Source organism: Lissotriton helveticus, chromosome 9 (assembly GCF_964261635.1).
Source record: "Lissotriton helveticus chromosome 9, aLisHel1.1, whole genome shotgun sequence".
Taxonomy (NCBI): Eukaryota; Metazoa; Chordata; class Amphibia; order Caudata; family Salamandridae; genus Lissotriton; species Lissotriton helveticus.
The window spans coordinates 340,411,570-340,435,639 of NC_136070.1; the positions used below are offsets into that span (position 1 = coordinate 340,411,570).

Consider the following 24,070-nt stretch of genomic DNA (forward strand, 5'->3'; position numbering starts at 1 on the left):
TAAGTGGGTGAGCTACACTTTAAGAGCGGTGGTAAAAGTTTACTAAAAGATTGTATTGCTCTGGAGAATCCACGTGGATACTTTGTGTGTTTGCCTGACCGAATACAGTATAATTTGACGTGGCATTACAAAAGTGCACGGTAATAAAGTCTCTTTAAAAAAACTCTTGAGATTAGTGTCTCGTTCACGAACCACCACGTGTGATCCTAGACACACCTCCAGCCATCTTTGACAAATGTAAACCATGTGGCTCCAGCAGCACTCACCCAGATATACTTAATTTATGTGATACATACGTCTCCAGCAGCCCCGCCCCAGGTGTGATCTCCAGCCCTCCCCCACATATACTTATTTCACGTAAACATGCGGATCCAGCAGCCTCCCCTCACCCCAAGTGTGATCTGCAGCCATCCCCCAAATATACCTATTTCATGTAAACATGCAGCTCCAGCAGCCGCCAAGTGTGATCTGCTGCGCTTACATAGCAGCCTGCGCACCCCGAACCACCCCTTCATGACCTTGTAGTGTCCCGGGGAGCAGAGGCTAGGGCCCCAGCCCCGCCGCCGGGCCACCCAGTCCGAGTAGAAGGACTGCTTGAGCTTCTTCCACTTGGCCCGGCACTGGGACACGCTGCGCTCGTAGCCGTCGGCCGACAGGTGCCGGGCGATGTCCCGCCACAGCACCTCGTTGGGCCGGGAGGTGGAGGCCATGAGCAGCGGCAATGGCGGGAGCCGCCGATCTGCGCCAGCAGCCGCCCCACCTTGTGCTGGCTCCAGCAGGGACCCCGCGGCATCCTGCCAGGCCTGGAGGAGCGCCCCGGGTCCGCCGCGGGGGAAGCCGCCCCCTCCAGCCCGGCTGCCGGGCTCAGATCATAGCCCAGCCAGCAGAGCAAGGCCCAGCCGTCCAGCTTCAGACGCGCTCTCCGTGGCCCGGGGGAAGGTATGAGGGCTTCGGGGGCGGAGGACTGAGGCAGGGCGAGCTCCGGAGGCCTGGAGAGGAGCTGGCGAGCCGTGTGCTACATTCACCGCGGCGTGCTCAGCGTCCTGCCGCAGCTCTGGGGGCCTCAGGCTGCACCTGGACGTGCAGTGCACATCTGCCTCCAAGGTAAGCCCCGGGTACCATCTGGAGGAGCGCGTGCGCTGCGAGGGGCTCTTGCAGGAACTCCGGGGGCAGGCTTCAGCTCCCAGAAGCACTCTTAAAGCGGGTACAATATATATTTACATAGAGGTTACAAAAGCAAAGCCTCCATATCCTGGGGAACACCGCATCCTTCACTCTGTGTACTGTGTGATCTTGGCTACTGGCAAGTGCTCACCATGACACAGCCCCGTCCCTTTCAGACTGACTTCCTGCTGAGGTAAAAGGTTCCTTATCTTCTTTATGGGGCCATCTGTTACGCCCCATAAAGAAGATAAGAAACCTTTTACTTCAGCAGTAAGTCAAGGAACCCAGTCTGAAAAGTACGGGGCTTAGAGAGAAAGAAGAACATCACTAGGACCTCTTCTCCAATGGCTGGCCACCGTTTAGGACGCCAGCCAAAGGAGAAGAGGGGCGGGGCTTAATCTCGCTAGTGAAAGTTCCTCTATCTCATTAAGTCTCGCCAGCTCGACTGCGCATGTGCGCAGTCTTTCGCAGGCTGAGACCTAAAAAGGTTGCTCCCATATGAGCAATCAACCAATACGTCGCCATGCATGCCAGTGTCTGACCACATTTCCACCACAACAAAAGGAGTCTTTTAATGCGTGTTAATTTAACAGTAAAGCAAAAGTTAGATGACCACATCCATGCAAGCCACTGCATGGATGTGGTCCTGAATTAGGTTAAAACCGGTGCACAGAGGCTATAATGCACATAAAAGAGAATGGGCGAGACCTCTTCATTAAGGAGCATAAATGGAAAGGCCCAATGGTATGTTATGACCAATGGTATCCTATAAACCAACATTCTCATCCTATCAGCAGCAGCATCATGGAGAGTCAACGGGCAGTATTTGGTCATGGGGTTCTGGCACTCTACTTTGTGTCACATTCAATGTTATTGCTACAATGCACCGTAGCCTACACTTCCAGCATAAAGAAAGCAAGGTCACAGGCCCCTGCTCAACTAACCACACAAGCAAAGAATTGTGGCATTTTCAAGAAGGAGAGGTGCTGAAGACAGACATCCACAAGCAGGGGGTGACACGTCACCCCACTGCTTGTAAACAGTGTGAGGAGAAGGAACATGAGATGATAATAACTTGGAGTTATTATAATTTTATGTTTCCTGCCTCTTTGCGAGTGGGCAGGGTAGCCATGCTCACAAGCAGGGCAGGGAAGGAGTGGTTTGCCCATTCCAAAGTGCGCAGTGACTGTTTGGTAGGGGTGGGCGGAATTTGCGCAGTCGCGCTACGCAAAATTTCGCGAATCGGTAAGAAATCTCCGCGAATGCGCAGAAATTCCACGAACACGCGGAATTGCTTGTTCGCAATGCTTTTTTCCTGTTCGCGATCGCTGTTTGCGTGCTCGGGGGGAAATATCTTGTGAATACGCATTTTGAGAACACGAACAAGCAAAAAATTCCGCAAAGCCGCGGAACGTAGAGTTTTGGGCAATTTCGCGTTCTCTGCGCAATGCGAAATTACCCAAATTCTGCAAATTCCGTGAGCGGAATGAAATTTACCACCCAGGCCTACTGTTTGGTCGGCCCTCTCGGGCCGCCCAAACCAGTCATACGCACTTTCCCTGTTTTCCATGCAGGCTGCATCACAGCCTGCATGGAGAACAACCCCAGGCCCCCATTCCCTAGTTGAGCATCGAACTAGGATGCTCAAAACCAATCACAACTCTGCATTGTAGTGTTGTGATAGGTCAGGAGAGCCTGGCTGTATTTTCTGTCCCTGTCTGACGAGGAGAGAAGACACGGGATCCGACGTGGCAAGATAAGTGTTCTTTAAGTATAAATATATTTATTTAATTGCCCACTGCCCCCCGCGTGCCCGCACCCGCGCCCCCACCCGCAAACGATGCCAACCACAACTGTCCACAGGTGGCTCCCAGTGCAAGGTGCCCCTCTACCAAGTATATCCCCCTAGGAGGGGTTAGCACTCTGAGCTGAAAAGTTCTTAGTTTGGTGGTAAGGATTAGCACAGAAGTCTTGAACCAATGCAATGCACATCTGAACATTGCATTATTGGAGCTTAACCTCTAACCGGATACTTCACTATCCCATCACTAGGCAGCTCCACAGATCTCAGGCGGCTGCCCAGACCGGTCCTTACCTAGCAATGGTTTCTCCTTAATTTAGGTGAACATAGATTTGCACGTAAGCAAGGCAGGCTGAAGAAGGTATGGGCCGAGGTAAGGAAGTGGTCACAGGACTAATGCATACTCTAAAAATCTCTTTATGTCTTCTTTTGTTCTCAAGAGGATTCCTAGTACTGGTACAAGAGACCTCCTGAAAAGAGAATGAGTACTATGGTTTGGCTACAGCTCCCAATCAAGAAATTGCATTGTTCAGTTTTGAAAGTGTATGGCCTCTCAGAAAGCATTTTTGCGGCACTCTTCTAAGCTCTCTGGAGATTGCCGACTTGGTTGGGGGTTCCTGTATTCCATCCAGCACCTCCAGATGGACAAAAGCCACACACTATTTGGACATTGTCGAATTCAGAAGTGCTCTTGGGAAAGAAGGTCATGTGCAAAGGATCCTCCTAGAGCCGTGCTACTGAATTACAGGAATGTATCCAACCAGAATAGACTTCTGGTGCCGTACCAGGCGTTATCCAGGATCCCTTGTTACGAGGGATAGGATGGATTCCCATGCGGGGGCAACCAACACCGTGTAGAAAAACTGTTGATCGACAGATATCAACTAGTCGCTCAACTTGACCAGTTAGAGGTTAGCCTACCCTACATGGTACAAAATCTATCCCTCGTAGGCGGTGCTTTAAATATAAAAGTACTGTTCAGTAACTACACTTCTTTTATTTGAAATGGACACCACCTACTCTAGTCAGCACTGTTGCAATTCCTTTCAATTGGCAGTACCGGCACTTTTCAGGAACAAACAAAGTGCTCTGGATAGTGAGTAGCAGCAATTTTATATTTCTATTTAAAACACTGCTGGTAGCGACAGGCGTCCACGGAATCAAGAATGGAAAAAAGATGCAAGGTGACACTTTTGTTACTCACAGCCAAAAGCTTTTGTCTGTAAAGATACAAATTGTTTTATAAGAGCTTTATCGAGAAGCGAAAAAAAGAACTGTTCAACTGTCTTACATCTTTAGAAACACAACAATTTACCGAATCACCCCTTTCTAAGAAGACATCCAACGCAGCTCTTTTAAAGTCTGCAATTTTCTCTGGAAACATTCTCCCCGGCATCCCAAAAATACAAATAAAATCGACAGACAATGATAGAAGTTACAATCTAAGCCTGTTTCCTGTCTTTGACGCAGATTCACTCGGTTCCCTTGCCAATATATGTAAACTGGGGAGCATCTCGGCAGCTCTGTCGTCGCTCCAAGCGCCCACAAAAAACACGTAGGGAAAACCGTCTCTAGCCCGGTGTCTGTCCATCAAAGGCCCTGCGTTTTCTGCAGGGCACAATATTTGTTTACTCCGCGACTGTTGATTTAAGTCTGCGCAATCCGAAAGCGCTGAAAAATACATGATCAAACGAGGCAAACAAACAGGTGTCTTGCACGACTAATGTTCAGAAAGCGCCAGAGCTCAGCGTTGGCTTAATCTCTGCCTTTCAGCGCCAAGCAATTTCACCCCGCGAGGCCTTCAAAGCCCACATCTGAGCGGGACTTTATTCGCCGGCCGATTTCGCAGGTAACAGCGCCTCAACTCACACAATGGCAAAGCCTTAAATAATTGGCCTTTTGCTTTGTTCTGCAACCGCTCAGAAGCTTCGTTTTTTTGTTGTTAATGACCCAATCTTAGGTCGTTTTCGGAACGCGCGCCAAATGGACCCAGCCGTTTTCTTGCACAGCCTCGTCCAATTATCTTCGAAGGCCTTGTCGGAAAGTATTCTTTTAGAACATATCCATAATAATATTTCGAAGATCATGTCCTCTTTAGTTTTTTTTTGCTCGTAGTAGGTGTCATAGCTTCTATCTGAGGGGCGCTTCGTGAGGCGACGTCTTCGCTGTCCTAACGGCCAGCACCTTGTTTACATTTATATTGTATTTGCATTTGTATAGCGCTTACTACCCCTGACGAGGCGTCAAAGCACTTTTCGGCGAGTAACACGTTACTCCGGGACCCATAGAGGATTAGTGTTGAATTAGTATAGTGAAACATGCAAGTAAATTTTAAGTGGTGGATATGTTAGTCAGTTATTTGGACTCGGAGCTCTTATCGCCCAGCCTTTGTCAGCTACGAGTTGACGCGCCTCTTCACTGACTCTCTTCCGGTTAAAAGTCAACAAACACCTCTTCACAGACCCTCTTGTCAGCTATTATCACCTCTTCCTTTACCCTCAGTCTGCTAAGTCAGCACCGTTTCCACTGAGCCTCTTTATCCTCCCTCTAGCAGCTAACAGTCAGCGTACCCACCTGCTGCTTGCTAAACCTCTTCCACGACCCTCTGGTGGTTCACTGTCAGTTCCTCTTCACCAATCCTCTGCCGGCTGACAGACTATCAATCCTCTGCCGGCTGACAAACTACCAATCCTCTGCTGGCTAACAGCCAACACCCCTTTTCACTCGCAATATGGGGACTAAAAATGAGGTTACTCACCTGCTGCCGGCTAACCGTGACAGCCTCTTCACTAATCCTCTACGGTCTTATGCAGAGTACCTCTTCGCAGACCATCTACTGACTAATCATCAGCCCTTCTTCACTGACTATCTGTGGCTAATAACAACACAAAAAGATGAAGGATGAAATGCTGAAAATTGTCAAACATTCACCCCGTACAGAAATCAGGGCCTAAATCCATTGTCTTTTTTGGCTCACCATGTCATTCTAGTTTGGACCCAGCCATATGCAAATCAGTATTGACCCTGCTCCTCATTGAAACAGTCCAGCCCAAACTGCCAGGCCAGGTACTCACTGGACAGAAAACAGGCTTCCTGGGACCGGTTTCTGGGTAACACCCCAGATCAGCTAGGCTAGCTTGAATCCAGTGGCACAGTGAGCCCGGGACCCACGTCTGGGAATATCCTTCCCACTTGGGATAACTATAGCAACACAAAACTTTGATGAACGGAATGCTGAACTTTGTCAAACATTCACTTCCAGTATAGAGATCTGGGCCTAAATCCATTGTTTTTTGCTCACCATGCCATTCCAGTTTTGGCCCAGCCATATCCAAATCAGTCTTGACCCTGCTCCCCATGGGAACAGTCCAGTCCAAACTGCCAGGCCAGGTCCTCCTTATGACACAAGATTCAAGCTAGTCTGGCAGACGAGATACCCCGAAACCAGTCCCAGGATGCTTGTTTGGGGTCCAGAGATGACCTGGCACTTTGGGCCTACCCTGGGTTGACGTGGTGAGCAAAATTACAATGGATTAAACCCAGATCTGTGACTGGGAGTGAGTGTTTGAAGTTTCAACACCTCGGCCATTATTTTATTTTGTGATTTTTTTATCTATGTCTAATTGCCAGCTCCTATTCACTGGTCCTCCCTATAACACAAGATACAAGCTAGTCTGGCAGACGAGGTACCCCAAAACCGGTCCGAGGATGCTTGTTTGGGGTCCAGGGAAGACCTGGCACTTTAGGCCTACCCTGGGTTGACGTGGCGAGCAAAATAACAATGGATTAAACCCAGATCTGTGACTGGGAGTGAGTGTTTGAAAAGTTTTAACACCTCGGCCATTATTTTGTTTTGTGATTTTTTTTAATCTATGTCTAATTGCCAGCTCCTATTCACTGGTCCTCTGCTGGCTAACAGACAGCGCTTCTTTACAGACACTGTAAACACATGGTGTGACCCTTCAACAGAAATGGGGGCGAGTGAGTGTGAGGGTTACTTAAAGCCCCTCAGCTTTTGACACCTACTACCAGGTCGTTTGGTATTTCAGCTGTTGAATCTAAAATCCAGAGCTCTAGTCCAAACTTTCCCACTTGAGCCTTGAATCCTGAACCATGAGAAGGCTGAAGTGGTTCGAACGGAGGGGTGTGGTTCAAGCAGAGAGGTGTATGTGTCAGGTCAGGTGTAGCTATTAATTTTATGTCTTAGGAGTGTTGGTTCTGTTCTTTCTATGCATATGTAGAGGAGTCAGATCTTATTGAAAGTGACTGTCTTCCACTGGAAGCCAAAGGAGGATTCTGCTAATTCTGCCCAGCCCGAAAATGGTATCTGTTGTATATGCAGGGTTTTGAGAGCGCTATACATTATATAAGTTTAGATTTTCCATTTACAGTACAAAGTAAACAGTTACATAGGTATACACTTAATAGTATAGGGTTGCATTACCAGAAAAGCATTACAAAGTACATACAAATAGGTACAATGGTAAATACGTTGGTACTGCATGCACAGGAAGACAACCAGAAGGCATAGTACAAAGCACAACGTCATAATGGAAACAACATAGCATAAACGGCAACACTTCAAAGTCCAAGTCATGCTTCACAATGCCGCACAGTGGTTAAACATGTGTGTATCTTCAAACCTAAGGTTCCACAGCTTCTTGCTAAAATGATAGGTTTGAAGATACACACAAGGTTATTAGCATTGTCAGAAAAAATATATACATATAAGCAATATTAGGGTGTCACACAGTGCATACACTGTATGCCTAAAACACGTTCATAGACTTCCATAGTTACCAAAACTTCGCACAGTGCTCCAAAAAAAGTATAGGAGTGTAGGGGAAGAGTACTAACAACGTATTGGAGAATCTGAAGTAGGACAATTACAGCTATGAGATAACATTTAATGACATAATTCAATATCCTGAGCAGAAGCCACAAGGCAATAAAGAGGGCCACAAAAAAATTGTTATTTGTGCCCACTCTTGTGTCTCTAACATTCATCAGCAATAAAAAATCTAGATCTTTGCTGTTAGACCCGACAGCCTCATTGTGGTCTTCCCCACCCCAAACTACTTGCCTTCCTCCTCTATATTTGCTGATCTCGTTTTTCTTGGCATTAGGACTCTGTGCACTTTACCACTGCTAGCCCGTGCTATAAGTACTTGTGCTGTCTCCTTTAAACATGGTAAAATTGGCTTACACCCCAATGGCACACTTTACTTACTTTTAAGTCCCTATTAAAGTGGCACTACTTGTACCCAGGGCCTGACAATTAAATGCTACTAGTGGGCCTGCAGCACTGATTGTGCAACCAACTTAAGTACCCTTTTAAACATGTCTCAGGCCTGCTATTGGAGTCTGTGTGTGAAATTTTAAACTGCCATTTCAAAATAGCAAAATAAACATTTTGCCAGGCCTAAACATTCCTTTTTAATACATATGTCACCCATAGGGTAGAACCTTAACAGCCCATAGGGCAGAGTGCAGTGTATTTAAAACTATTTTAAAATTTTACATGTCCTGGTAGTGAAAATCTCTTAAATTCGCTTAGATTTTCACTACTGCAGTGCCTGCCTCTTACATAGGATACCATTGGGTTAATTTATTACATTTATTAAGTGCGAACGTTCAATTGGGAGAAGGTAGGAGTGGCAAGTTTGGTGTCTAAAGTATCAAATTAAAAGTCCTCTTTAATGGTAAAAGTCAGATTTTTAGTCACAATGCTGAAAATACCACTTTTAGTAAGTTGGCATTTTCTTCCCCAACCATTTGGTGTCTTTTGCCTGTATCCTGTCACATGACTAGGTAAAAAAAAAATGTTAATGTAGTGCTTATATAGCGCACGTATCACCCCGAAGGGGTCTCAAGGCGCTGTACACATACCGCTGTGGAACCCTTCCTGGCCTTTCCCTGTGAAGCGCCCACTCCTGGGAACTTCCAAGGTGAAGCCAGGCATCCTAGAGCTGTTGGGGCCGTTGTGGAGATTAAGCAAGCTATTGCCCAGAGTTGCAGAGTGGGACCCATGCTTAGAATAGGCACCGAGGCGAGAATTATCAGGTCCAGGGAAATTGAGCCCAAGATCCGCCGAGGCAGGAATGGAACCCTGGTCCGGGCCAGACCTCTGCATGAGGGTCTGCCGCTCTAACCAATGAGCCACACTTCTCCACTAGGTGCACCTGGCAGTTGGTCTATGCATATTTTTCACAGACAGGGAGACAAAGGGCCATAGATGTTGGAAGGATAGGCCATCTCTGACTTGATGAGGGGGAAGAGTTGTCACCTACAACACTTGTACTTCGCAAATGCTCTGCCTGAGCACACACACAAAGGATGTGACACTAGCCTATTGTGACCCCAAACAATCTGGGGCCAGGACATGGAGGCTGGAAATTCCAAGCACTTTTTGGGGTGGAAACCTCCAGAACCTTCTCCTACTTCAAAGTGGGCACAAGGTATCCATATTGGACCCTAAAACCCAACTCTTCAGTACACCTCTGGACCTGTGGAAAACTCAGAAGGACTGCTGTGCTGCTCTGTCTAATAGACTGCTACTTTGCTGCCTGAGTGAAGGACTGGACATGAATTTTGAACCCAGGACCACTAGATTAACTCCAAAGGGTTGCTGGCTGGCCTTCTGACCAGAGCCTCAGGGACAGAAGGCTCCAACCACCTTGAACTGAGCACCTAGACTGTCTGTTGTGAATCCTACCTTCCCAAAAGGTGCCACCCCAGTCTGGACCCTTCCAAGTGGGCCTGAAGGTGCTCTGCCAGCCCCGCTGTGCTTCAAGGCACAATTTTCACTTAAATCCCTAAAATTGCATGTATCGGGTTTTACTGAATAGATTTCTTTCGTTTTGGTATCAAATATTTGATTACATTTTACTCTATTTTTCAACATTGGTATGGGATTTTCCTTGTGTTGTGTTTTCACTTCATTACTGCTTGTAGCGCTGCATAAATAATTTAGACATTACTTGTAAGTTAAGCCTGGCTGCTTTGTGCCAAGCTACCAGAGGGGTAAGCACAGAAGAAATTGAGTTTTGATTGTGTTTCACCCTGACAGATTTTTGGCTGCTACTTGACAAGTATTTCACTCCCCGCCTCCACCCCCGAACCAGTAACCCAATATCCAACAATTGCTTTGCTTGATTATATCAGCTGGGGTTTTGAAACCTACTATGACATGGCTGTATGTCGTTTCAACGCATTCCATTACAAAGTATGCCTTTACCACGCATGCGTTACAACGGAATGCGTTTTCCACGCATAACCTTTACCACAAATATTCCTTAACCACGCATAGAATTACAATGATTTTCGTTGTAAATTTATGCATGGTGAGGGCAAACTCTTGTTAAAGGTTATACCCCTCCCCTTACATGACCCCCAGCCCCCACTACTTATAAATAGCCCTGCCCTTAACCCTTAATCTTTTTTTTCTAAACTAAATTTCCCCTTACCTTTTTAAGTCGTCTCCTCTCCATCTTCCTTGGTGACGTCGGTCGTAGGTCGTAAAGAGGAAGCGGAAGTTTCTTTCCATTTCCTCTCTAACGACGATGATTGCTTCAGCCTCGGCACTTCAGGTTCGTTTTTTTGGGTGGGGGAGACCCCCCAACCCCCCTTTTTAATCCCACGCTTTATTTTTTATTTTTGGAGGGGAGACGCCCCAAGCCCCCCCTTTTTTTTTTTGCATTTACCACACATGCCTTTACTATGTATCTCATAGTAAAAGTATGCGTGGTAAAGGCTGTCGTTGTGACCACACAGGCGTTGTAATGCATGCGTGGTAAAGGTTTTCGTGGAAACGGCCGCGTTGTAGTGGCCGTTTCCTCTCTGACATATACTGGATGGATAATTCCGGGACGTGGGTTTGGAAACATTTGTTTTCATGAGTTATTGCAGGTATTGATATTAGAGGAAATAATATAATTAAGATAATCAAGACAATATATAAATACAAACAAGCACTTACTGAAAGTAGGAGTGCAGCCAAGGCTGCTTTTGTGCAGTTTGTATGCTGTACGGAAGAGATCCGCCCGCTAGGAAGAGAAAAGGAGGAGCATTAGAAAAGAAAGACATGTCAAATGACCCACATTAGAACACAAATACGACATGGAAATGGCGCCACACTCCCCTGCAACTGATAAAAGGCCCAAGACAAGAGTCACTGTTCAATAATGCTCTTAAAACATCAAATTACTGGAGGATGTCTAGACATTTACTCACTAAGTGTTTTGACTCGTCTGGGGAACACGAGCCTCGTCAAAACCCAGAAGTCAATTTACTACCCTGATGAACACACACAAAATCACTAATGCACAGCATTCTGAAACTATTTGTTCTGTCCTTATATTTGGCAGCCACTTAACACCTAAATCACGCACCGATAGCTCAATAACATTTAAAGCATGGCAAAAGTTGTTGACCACTGACGGACGAGTCATGAAGCTCTTTAGAAATACTTAAGACCAACAGATTTGAGGCTTTCCAGAATTATGTCCATAGGCTTCTTTTTGAGGAGGGGGAGAGGAGACTGGGCAGTGGCTGTTGAATTATGAGCCATACAACAAAAGCAATTAACAGAGTACACTTTTCAATAATAAAGCTGCGGTGTACTAACTGCAACATCTGACGTTAATGTGCTATGGCCATAGATCATGAGCAGGGCCACTGAAATTATGCGGCAGGGGAGGACCAAATTATGCAGCACGGTTGAGTAAATTATGCGGCTTGAAAAGGCAAATTATGTAGCATAATGTGGCATATTTTGTGATAGTATGACTTCAGTGTTTTGTCATTTTCAAACTTTTTAACATTGTCTGGGCATTGGTTGCACCTCATTAGTACCAGTTTACCCCCCAAATACAGCAATAAGCAACAAAAAAGTAACTAATCAATCTTTGCAAAGGGCCTGCCACTGCACGGCAAAACGTTTTGCTGTATTTTTAGTAACTTTTGAACTGAGCTAGAAACATTTTTTTGTTGTTAAAATCTGCAGGTTATGCGGCAGATGGTATATTGTGTGGCAAATGCGGCAAATCTATAATCATGCGCAAATCGTCGCAGCCGCACAATCGCATAATTCCAGTGGCCCTGGTCATGAGGTATGTGGCACGGATACCAGATAGGTGGTGAAGCATCTCTTGAAGTCTTCTATACATCGCAAACTTACCTAGAGTCTTAGGCTGCTCATGGCATTTCAGGGGTGCAGACGCAGAAGGATTTCCATGCGTATGAGTATACTATGTTGTAGAATTACTTGGGTCCAGTGTCCTTGCAAGGGTGAAAGTTCTTTACAAACTCCATACCTGTGCCATACCTATCGTTTTTCGTTTGGCCCTAAAGTCACTGTATTTTCTTTTCGGAAAACAACTGTAGGTAGCCTAAACCTGAAGAACCCAGCCAAACTATAAATGGTGGCCCTCAGCGGAGACTGATTTGTGTGCTGTAGGAGGGATGACCATCCACTGGTCTCCCCAGTATATACTCTGAAGGGGTGAAGGGCCCTTGATCTTCTCTGCACAAGCCCTCGTTAATAGCGACAGGTTTGTTTCGGTGCGTAGTGGATTGGGTGCCAAGGCAGCAGCCTTTTGTGTGTTTTAGATTTCAGGAAATGGCAAGCATATTTTTTGCAATTATGATAGCAATAAAACGAGAGTGTGGACGCGGTAAAGGGTTCACAAACTCTGTGCAAAGAGCACCTAACGTTAGGCTTATCTGTAGCTGCTGACAAACATTTATTTTTTTAAGAACTATGCCTGCAAGATGTGGGGGCGGGTGGTATCTCAAAAGAAAACAAGCATTGGCATAGCCAATAGGTCTCGCTTTTGGGACCTTGTAAGTATTTAGTTATGCAGCACAATATTCCTGGTGCAACATCAACTGTTGCATGGCTAAACACTTAAAAGGTCCCAAAGGACCTATTGGTTATGCCAATGCTTGTTGGCTGTAGGATGCAAGAGGACTTCAAGCGGAGTCAGGGCCAGGCATCTGGGTCGAGCATGGTGCTAAATTTTAGTAGCTCACCCACTTCTAGCTGACACTGACTAAACTCATCCCCCTGGCAAATAGGAAGGGGGTAACGCCTACCACACCCCTAAAGAGGCCACCTCCATCCAATTGAAGAGAATTTAAATGGCCCCATTCAGAGTCTGCACAGCATTACAATATACAGAGCATGCTCGCATACGTCTGTTCTTTGTGCTAGATTGTTGGTGGCGCTAGGTGTGAGGGGAGACATGGCAGTAGGTTTGAGCCGAGGCAGCTAAGCATCTGCCAAAAATGTCACAAAACACAAAAATGCTTTAAAAGCCAACCCACACAAAAATATACCTTTAGGGTATTCAGTTGGACTAGTCTGAAAATAAAGTTCAAGTGCCATGTGAATGGGGTCATTGACGAGGGGCGATTGATATAGTTCACAAGGAGACCAATTATCACGTAAATGGGCTAGTATCAACAGGACATTTCCCATCAAAATGTTAGGGGGAAGGGGCATATTTGCATATTTCATAAATGGCTGGTTATGGTGGAGATACACAGGTGGTGGGTGTACCAACTGGCCTTGGACACACTTAGATGCATTAGTTCTAATGGGAAACAGCATTTACAACGAAGTGTTTACTTTGACCTACAATAACCATGCATTTTTACAATGCTCAACCAGTTACAATGTGAAAGCCAAAAAGTGAGTAAGCAAGAGGGACAAACAGGGATATCCAATGATGTCATTATGTAATATTCCTCTTGAAGTTCTACTAAATGTAATATGGGCCCAAGTGAATTTGTATGGTATTGCACAGGCTCTGAAGCATTCACATGCTCAGGTGTGGCTTGGTAGCTGAAGATGGTGGACGCGTGAGCCTGCCGGTCCGCGCCTACCAGAAGTAACAGAAGGTAATCCGTGCAGTGCATTCAATGTTGGATTGAAGAGCGGCCACCCTGCCCTTTATGTGTGAGGGCAACAGTGGTGGTGGCAAGACTGCCTCATTTCGTTCACACAGTGTCCCTGTTGGAGCTTTGGGGGATTCTGCCCCCAACGGTAGAAACTGCACCAGCTGCAATTGGATGGAAACACCCCTTGACCAACCACCATTAAGCAAGGTTCACTCCAACTGTGTGTATTGTGTTGTGGTCTGTGCCGTTTGATAGTATTGTGTCGGTTCCAGCGGCATCTGCCAGAGAGAGCATTGTTCACTCTCACTTCACTTCCGGTATTGTGAAGAACCCTACCTCCATGCCCCCTTCAACATCTGCAACAGTAGCCAATGCCCTTCACTCCAGCCTCCCCAGCGAACTGATATAACAACCCTTGCCTTTTGACACAGCGCCCTCCAGCCATGCCAACCTGCGTGCACCGACCACCACAAAATGCAGGCCTCCTCCATTGACCAGAACATGGCACTCGCTAGCACTGAAAAGCATACCTATCCGTACAACGCACGAGAGTTAGATGCAATCATGTTAACCATAAAGCTGAACTAGAGGACAGATGAAAACAGAACGGGCGGACGGATTTCTTTATATGGAAATACAGAAGTGCCGGTATTAACTATTAAGAGTACCTGCTTCCTTCTAGGAAGTGCTGGTACTCTCCCATTAAATGTATTGAAAGAGTGCTGAGAAGTGCAGGTACTCTCCCTTTCAAATTAAAGAAGTGCAGGTACTGCGTACCAGACAGTACCTGTCCATTTAAAGCACTGGATGGATGGACGGAGGGATAACGGATGCATTTTGGTTTCCATGTTACATTACTTTTATGTGTCTTTGAGGGTGTGGGGTCATGGCCCACTGACCCACAGTGCCTGACCTCACATAAGGCGAGCCAGTTCAGTCGCTGTGCAAATAATTAACTGTGAGATGTGTTCGCTACCGGTGCTTACATGCATGATCTAAGGCGCTCCACCCCTCTCTACTGTATCTGACTGTCGCTTTCCCTCTCTCTCTCTCTGCCACGCGCTCTCTGTGCCTCAAAGCTTGTTTGTTGTTGTGTGTTGATCGGCTCTGTATGTCCTCTACGGCTTCCTGTCCAGCTGCCGCTCGCCCGTCTGTTACAGCGCCGGCTGAAATGAAATCAATAATGCAGTGCGTATGAATTTCGTACTTTTTAACTACACGCGCCAGCCCGGGAAAGTGATGTATCACCGAAAGGCACCGCAAACCATGTTTTCAAGAAGATTAAGATGACTACCACATACAGGGAGAAAGACACACTAACAGAAACACGGAGGTACACAGGCTTACACAGACACGCAAACGGGCAGACCGACTAGGAGACAAGTAGAGAGGGCTCACTGCACAATATTCACGTTCAGAGCTGGCTCGTGCCCTCCGATTACTAAAAGTTATATAGTTAAAAGCAGAATAGACGCTTTATAAAACCAGAGGAACATATGTGCATGGCATTGGTCTCACCTGAAACAGTCTGCGCTGAACGCTCAGTTCAAGTCGCAGTTGATGTACCTGGTCCGTTCCTGCAAAGCTCTCGGGTTGGTGATAAATGGCGTCACCTCAACGCCATCCCTGTGGCGCTCGCCTTCGTTGTCAAGCCAGTGCCTCACGAGGCAGACCCCTGATAACTCATTGCTGTGCGTGCCTCCGAAGATGGCAACTCTCCTCACTGGGCCGGCACGACTGTCAGCCATGGCGCTGTAGCTTTAAGGGCGAGAGTGGACTGAAAAGACACCAAAAACAGCCTTGAGCAGGGTAATCCCGCAGGAATGTGTGCAGCTGTGCCCGAGAGTGACTTGAATGTCGGTCCCTGGGCTGTGCACTAAAGTAGCTTAGAAGTCAGCTAATCAGTAGTTACAGCTTTGTGTGCATGGATGTCACCCAAGTTACACACCTCCTCCAGCCCGCCCATCTTTTTCCATATTTGGGGATAGACCGGGTGAACGATTATTTACTTTAACTCACTCGAGCAGTTCACACAGGACTTTGCTACACTTTGGACGCCAAAATAGCCTGTGGTACATCATTAATGTCTAATGAATCATATTTAAGCGCATCTCTTTAAACTGAATTTATTTACGGAGATCTACTCCTAAACGGAAGACGCGTAAATAAGTGATTCTTCTTGTTAGAACAAGAGGTACTGCAGCGATTGACTGTCTCTCCAGTGTGGTGAGGCATGTGACATAAGAAGAAGGAAGGAGAGGCGGCCATAAACTCTGAAAACAAGCATTGGCTGCGCGCGAGGTGGGGCGGGGGAGAAGCGGGAGTTGAGTGCGCGCTCGGCCAATGCTTACAAAAACAAGCAAGGAAATCACCAAAACGTGCTTAGGCTGCATTGAAAGCAATGGAACATGTGCACGTTTTTGCCTGGAAAGCTGCATCGATCTCAAGAGGTCTCTTTCCTATGCAGCGTATGCGCGCTGCGTAGGCGAGACCTAAATATCTTACCTTGCAACATCCTCCTTCGCTCTTCTAGCATGCTCCAACGCGTGACCCAGCAAACTCCCCTAACCAATCCTGGCGCTGCTCTCACCAGCTTGAGAGCATTGTCAGGATTGGAGGGAGCGGCTCACTCAGCGCTCCTAAGAGCACTGGCGTGCACTTTCTCTAACTCAGTTGTCTAAGACAGCGAGGTTAGAGAACTTTGAAATGTGCATATCTGGCTGGCTGGCTGGCTGTCACAAGACCACCGGCCAAAGGGACACGCGCATTTTAGAGCGTACTGCTCCCTGCTGCTGCCACTCAGCAGCACTGGCCCGCCCCGTCCTGACACTTAGTTTGGGTCAGGTTGCTAAAAAATAAAATGGTAATAAACAGACTTGATTACGATTTTTTTTCAGCTCTCACTGGGGCGATGCTCCTCCGCTCAAACTGAGGAGCTGCCCCTGCCAAGATGGATGATGCTGCTGCCCACAGAAGAGAACCACATCCCCCACAAGTTTCTCTTTGCTGGCTATTTGTTTCCAGGGCTGTGTGGAGTGAATACACCAGGTTTCCCAAGAGGGAAATCACCTTAAACATGTACCAGGTCACATGAATATTGGCAATAATCAGCAAAATGTATTTTATGGTTTAAATCTTTTTATTCACTGGTGTGTAGCAAGAGTTTCTGAAATGGAGTGTCACAGCGTTCTGCGTATGAACGTCTTTGGGATATCAAAAATCAGTAAATAATCCCCTTAACATACCCCCATCCCTTACTCCCCCCCCCACCCCCCCCAAGTACTCGCTAACAAAGGACACAATTTATCAGCAGCAGCGGGAATTCAACATTGGGTGTTTACATGTCTCTCAAGGTCAGAGTGGGGAGGGGGGGTTACATTAATGGGTGGTTCCATTAATCTGACAATGCCCAGATATTTGGGGCAAGTGAGCTTCCGAAATTCAGTGGATAGAAGTGTATGAAACGGGCGCCATATCTCCCCAAATGAAGCCCTGGGGTGTTCAGGGAGGAAGCCATTCTCTCCGTCACCAACATAAACCATAATCTGTGAAGCCACCCCTGATAGGTGGGTATGTGTCCGGAACCTCAGTGGGCAAAGATCTTCTGAAGTACAGCCTCTAGGGCTAGTCCCATTTGCCTCCCCTTGATGGATTTGAGCGGGAAGATTAGGGTGTTGGGCAGACCAAAAATCGTCTAAGAGGGGAATCTGGGTATTGTGTGTCGAAATGTAGATCTATGTCGTCTAGGAGTTTAGTCCAATAGTCCGTTAAACGAGAGCAGTCCCATAACAGATGAAACAATGTGCCCAGGGAGGGGCATCCTCGCCAACAATCTGGGCTTCGCTCTGGGTTGCTCCTGTGGTGGCATACCGGGGTCAGGTACTAGTAAGTAACTATCTTAGTGGCGGTCTTTATGCTTGCTGTGTTTCGGGCTGTGTGCCTTGCCGTGTAATAGAATTCTCCCCATTTGGGGAGCCTTTTGTGTTAAAGTTCTCCCCAGTTCCCCTCCCACCATCTCTGGGTAGGGATGCTCAGCCACTGGGTAAGCTGGAGTAGAAAGGCATACAACTCATAAATGAACCTTTCATCACCAGTTTTTGTCACCAACCATTTTTCATAAGGTGTAAGCTACCTGCCCACCGTGTGGAGATTAGAAGAGTGTAAGAGCCAATGTCTTAGTTGTAAATAAAGCTTTCGGTCTCAGGTAAGTTATATTGTTGTCACAATTGGGGGAATGAGATTATCCCTTCTACATCAAAGAAGTGGCCCCCAGCGTGGCATGGTGACTGTCACCAGACTTTGAATGCCCCCTGCTACAGCCTCGGAGAAAAATCAGCATTGTTGAACAGGGGTGTAAGGTGGGGGAGGGGAATGAAGTGAGGCTCCGTCAAGTCGCTACCTGATCCCCAACCTCTATGATAGTCTTAGTAATGGGGGAGACTTGCAAGCTCTTTGGCCTATGCGCTTTCTCGAGAAAGGGTACTTTCCACAAGGGACAGCCAATGTTTCTCCGATTGGTCTATGCTCCACTCCAGGAGGTAGCACAGCTGCACCGCTTGAAAATAGAACGGAAGATTGGGCACCCTCAAGCCTGGGCACCCGGAGATACATAACTCAACTCCCAGCGCATTCGAGGCTGAGAACCCAACCACACTAATTGATTCACTTCTTTCTGCAAAGTGGGCATCATCCCTTTCGGGGGTGTGATCGGTATAGTCTGGACGAGGTATAAAACTCTCTGCAAAACAGTCATTTTAAGGGCAGCAATGCACCCAAGCCAAAAGAGGCAATGGCGTTTCTAGCTACTGAGGTCCTCTTTGACGCGGCGAAGTAGGAAACTGAAAGTTTAGGGGAACGGTTAAGTGAATTGTTGGGGTGAGTTGGATCCCTAGATACGGGATCGATCTGTGGGCCCACTATAAGGGGAATTAGACCGTTAGGCGGGCCAAGTGATTACAAGATATCAAGAGGCGAGGGCCTTTGATTTACTGCCGTTAATTCGGAAATCCGATGCACAGACAAATGTGGACAGTTCATCTAAGAAAGCCAGGAGGGAAGTGCTGGGGTAAACTAGAGAGACTAAGACATCATCGGCATTTAGACTAATAGTGTGCCATTCCCTCCTCCCCCCGAAGGCGGTTCCTGTTATTTCAGGGCTGTCTCTGATACGTTGTGCCAAGGGCTCGATGTAAAGGGCAAACAGTAGGGTCGACAAGGGACACCCCTGTCTGGTGCTTCTGTTGATGGGGAAGGTCCATTAACCCTCACTGTTGCTGAAGGTAAGCTAGAACAGCTCACTACCCAGGCCCAAAAACGATCATCAAATCCAAAATGGGAGAGAGTCTTCTCTAGGTACCCCCAGTGCACATGATCAAACGCCTTCTCGGCGTCGACCGTAAGCAGCAGGGTCTCATCCTCTGAGTATTTGGCTTAATCTATTAAATGCAGTATATGCTTCGTATTATCTCTGCATTGTCTTTGGTGAATAAATCCAGCCTGGTCTGGGTCTGGCATCTGGGAGGCCAGACGTGCTGCAAGTATGCCTTTAAAGAGCTTGATATCCACATTCCAAAGCGATATTGGACGGTATGAACTGCAGTGCTCTTTGTCCTTCCCAGGTTTTGGAATGACCACTATGGCTGCCATCAGCATGGAAGAGGGGATGGATCCTGGGCCCGAGAAAGATTTGAACAGCCTTGTAAGAATAGGGGCGAAAATCTCACAGAAGGTTTCGTAAAATATTGCTGAATATCCATCGGGCCCGGGGATTTTAAAGGCTTCTGATCGGCAATTGCAGAGATAACCTCTTCCAATTTAATAAGGGATTCTAGTGAAGCCGCCTGTAGTGGAGTGAGTCGGGTCGTATTCGCTCCTTGCAGATATGAAGCGATGCACTGCAACTCTATATCTTGTCCCGAATAAAGGTCCGCGTAAACGTCTCGAAATTGTGAGGAGATAGATTTATCATCTAGCACTTCCTTACCCACCGGTGTGCGCAGCAAGTGGACTCCTGCTTGCTGCCATTGGGCCCTCTAACCACTGAGAAGCGTGGCTCAGTGGTTAGAGGCGGCAGACCCGGAAGCTGAGATCGACCGTGGACCAGGGTTCGATTCCCCGCCTCGGCGGGTCTCGGCTCAAAAAATTCCACGGACTCGACAATTCTCGCTCTGGTGCCTACTCAACTCACGGGGTCACACTCTGCGACTCTGGGCAATAGCTTGCTTAATCTCCACTACGGCCCCTCGCGGCGGGATGCCTGGCTTTCACCCTGTGGACACCCTGCTGGGGTTTATCACAGGGGAATACCAGGACGGGTTCCCTAAGCAAGCGCCGGGACGCTCACGGGCAGCCGTGCGCTTTACAAATCCAGCACATTTACATTTACATTTACTTGTTAGCTAACAGACGTCCAGATTTACCCCCGCCCCCATATAGAAGGAATGTTTTAGCCAGAGGGTTGCGGAGTCAGCCCTGTCTAGATCTAATCCTGCAAGTTGAGTGCACGCCACGAGTAATTGGTGCCATACTCTTGGAGCCCCAGTTTGACTATGTATTCGTTCTAACTCTTTGACCTGACTGATCAGCTGATCTCTCAGTTCTGTGCAGACTTACGATCTGCTGCCGAAATGGCTATGAGCTTGTCTTTCTCTACAGCTTTCAGGGCCTCCCAGAGCATGGAAACAGAGGTCTCAGGGGTGTCATTGATGTCTAGATATGTCTTTATTACTTTTGTAACCCGTAATAGGACCTCAGAGCTTTGTACATGGGTCTCACGAAGTCGCCATGTCCCAGTGGGTCTCTCCAACAAAGGGAATTCCATCGTGACCAGACAAGGCCGCCGGCTCGATGTTATTGGCCACCGTGAGATTATGTACGTCCCTAGTCCCTAAGAAATAGTCAAATTGCTCAGGTGTTTAGTGTGCATGAGAGAAAAAGGTATATTAGGAATTCCGTCCAAAGATCTAGCAACCCTACCTCTTGCAGCCACTTGACCCCTCCCTTGGACAGAGCCCCTGTTTCTATGTCCTTCTATCTTTGTTGTTCTATCTTTATCAGTATCTAATACCAGGATGAGGTCCCCCCACCCATCGAGGAGTTCCTGCCGTGCATGAGAGGCCATAACCTCTGACACCTTTGAGTGAATTAATTGTTCTTGTCCCGCATAGAGAGTATATATGGAGCCCAGCACAAGAGAGTGGTCCCCTATGAACAAGTTGTATGCAAGAACTCTAGTCTTCAATTCCGCCACCTTGGGACCCACTCTACCCCTAAAGGACCTATCTACCAATATAGCCACTCCCACCAATTTAGTGCATGCGGAAGAAAACAAATGGTGAGGGAAGGTGCGGGAACATCGTCGATGCTAGTCCCTACCCAGAAGGTGGGTCTCCTGGAGTAAGCATATGCCAGCCCCTGAGTGTATGAGATAGGACAGTACTGCTCGGCACTTGACTGGATTATCAAAGCATTTCACGTTCAGCGAAAGGACGTTAAACTTTTGGCAGATCATGTCTACTATCTAGAAGGATAGTTCTGTGCTGTGCTCAACCGTTGTAGGGTCCGAGGCCCCCCCACCGCATGCGCCTACTCTCGATACCTGCATGAGTATACTTAGGTCCTCCCCTTGCAACATCAAGGCTGAGTACTGTTACCCAACAAAAACAAAACTAACTAAATACAAAAACATAGAAATAGCAAGGTCTAGTCCGGGACTGATACAACAGGTCCACAAGTTCCCAGGTGATTGTAGTAGGGGGTGCATGGTGTGGACCCAGACCCCCCCGCCCGCTGGGCCAACCCCTCAGTTAACAACAGATGCTATGCCCAGAGGGATCATGTGCTGTCCTTATTCTGCGGGTCTCAGGCAAGGGTCTCTAGAACTGCTCCAATGAGATTGTGGCCAGGTCAGGTTTAGGGCTAGTCCCATTTGCCTCCCCTTGATGGATTTGAGCGGGAAGATTAGGGTGTTGGGCAGACCAAAAATCGTGTAAGAGGGGAATCTGGGTATTGTGTGTCGAAATGTAGATCTATGTCGTCTAGGAGTTTAGTCCAATAGTCCGTTAAACGAGAGCAGTCCCATAACAGATGAAACAATGTGCCCAGGGAGGGGCATCCTCGCCAACAATCTGGGCTTCGCTCTGGGTTGCTCCTGTGGTGGCATACCGGGGTCAGGTACTAGTAAGTAACTATCTTAGTGGCGGTCTTTATGCTTGCTGTGTTTCGGGCTGTGTGCCTTGCCGTGTAATAGAATTCTCCCCATTTGGGGAGCCTTTTGTGTTAAAGTTCTCCCCAGTTCCCCTCCCACCATCTCTGGGTAGGGATGCTCAGCCACTGGGTAAGCTGGAGTAGAAAGGCATACAACTCATAAATGAACCTTTCATCACCAGTTTTTGTCACCAACCATTTTTCATAAGGTGTAAGCTACCTGCCCACCGTGTGGAGATTAGAAGAGTGTAAGAGCCAATGTCTTAGTTGTAAATAAAGCTTTCGGTCTCAGGTAAGTTATATTGTTGTCACAATTGGGGGAATGAGATTATCCCTTCTACATCAAAGAAGTGGCCCCCAGCGTGGCATGGTGACTGTCACCAGACTTTGAATGCCCCCTGCTACAGCCTCGGAGAAAAATCAGCATTGTTGAACAGGGGTGTAAGGTGGGGGAGGGGAATGAAGTGAGGCTCCGTCAAGTCGCTACCTGATCCCCAACCTCTATGATAGTCTTAGTAATGGGGGAGACTTGCAAGCTCTTTGGCCTATGCGCTTTCTCGAGAAAGGGTACTTTCCACAAGGGACAGCCAATGTTTCTCCGATTGGTCTATGCTCCACTCCAGGAGGTAGCACAGCTGCACCGCTTGAAAATAGAACGGAAGATTGGGCACCCTCAAGCCTGGGCACCCGGAGATACATAACTCAACTCCCAGCGCATTCGAGGCTGAGAACCCAACCACACTAATTGATTCACTTCTTTCTGCAAAGTGGGCATCATCCCTTTCGGGGGTGTGATCGGTATAGTCTGGACGAGGTATAAAACTCTCTGCAAAACAGTCATTTTAAGGGCAGCAATGCACCCAAGCCAAAAGAGGCAATGGCGTTTCTAGCTACTGAGGTCCTCTTTGACGCGGCGAAGTAGGAAACTGAAAGTTTAGGGGAACGGTTAAGTGAATTGTTGGGGTGAGTTGGATCCCTAGATACGGGATCGATCTGTGGGCCCACTATAAGGGGAATTAGACCGTTAGGCGGGCCAAGTGATTACAAGATATCAAGAGGCGAGGGCCTTTGATTTACTGCCGTTAATTCAGAAATCCGATGCACAGACAAATGTGGACAGTTCATCTAAGAAAGCCAGGAGGGAAGTGCTGGGGTAAACTAGAGAGACTAAGACATCATCGGCATATAGACTAATAGTGTGCCATTCCCTCCTCCCCCCGAAGGCGGTTCCTGTTATTTCAGGGCTGTCTCTGATACGTTGTGCCAAGGGCTCGATGTAAAGGGCAAACAGTAGGGTCGACAAGGGACACCCCTGTCTGGTGCTTCTGTTGATGGGGAAGGTCCATTAACCCTCACTGTTGCTGAAGGTAAGCTAGAACAGCTCACTACCCAGGCCCAAAAACGATCATCAAATCCAAAATGGGAGAGAGTCTTCTCTAGGTACCCCCAGTGCACATGATCAAACGCCTTCTCGGCGTCGACCGTAAGCAGCAGGGTCTCATCCTCTGAGTATTTGGCTTAATCTATTAAATGCAGTATATGCTTCGTATTATCTCTGCATTGTCTTTGGTGAATAAATCCAGCCTGGTCTGGGTCTGGCATCTGGGAGGCCAGACGTGCTGCAAGTATGCCTTTAAAGAGCTTGATATCCACATTCCAAAGCGATATTGGACGGTATGAACTGCAGTGCTCTTTGTCCTTCCCAGGTTTTGGAATGACTACTATGGCTGCCATCAGCATGGAAGAGGGGATGGATCCTGGGCCCGAGAAAGATTTGAACAGCCTTGTAAGAATAGGGGCGAAAATCTCACAGAAGGTTTCGTAAAATATTGCTGAATATCCATCGGGCCCGGGGATTTTAAAGGCTTCTGATCGGCAATTGCAGAGATAACCTCTTCCAATTTAATAAGGGATTCTAGTGAAGCCGCCTGTAGTGGAGTGAGTCGGGTCGTATTCGCTCCTTGCAGATATGAAGCGATGCACTGCAACTCTATATCT

General features: G+C 47.4%; 1 protein-coding gene across 1 annotated transcript in view; it reads right to left on the reverse strand.

Annotated features, from left to right (window-relative positions):
* The window catches only part of TDP1 (tyrosyl-DNA phosphodiesterase 1), a 934,974-nt gene that overhangs the window by 645,475 nt on the left and 265,429 nt on the right, over positions 1 to 24,070 (reverse strand). Inside the window, exon 12 of the mRNA XM_078660064.1 lies at positions 10,944 to 11,010. Coding sequence (XP_078516190.1) covers positions 10,944 to 11,010 — 67 coding nt within the window. The remainder of the gene's footprint in view (positions 1 to 10,943; positions 11,011 to 24,070) is intronic.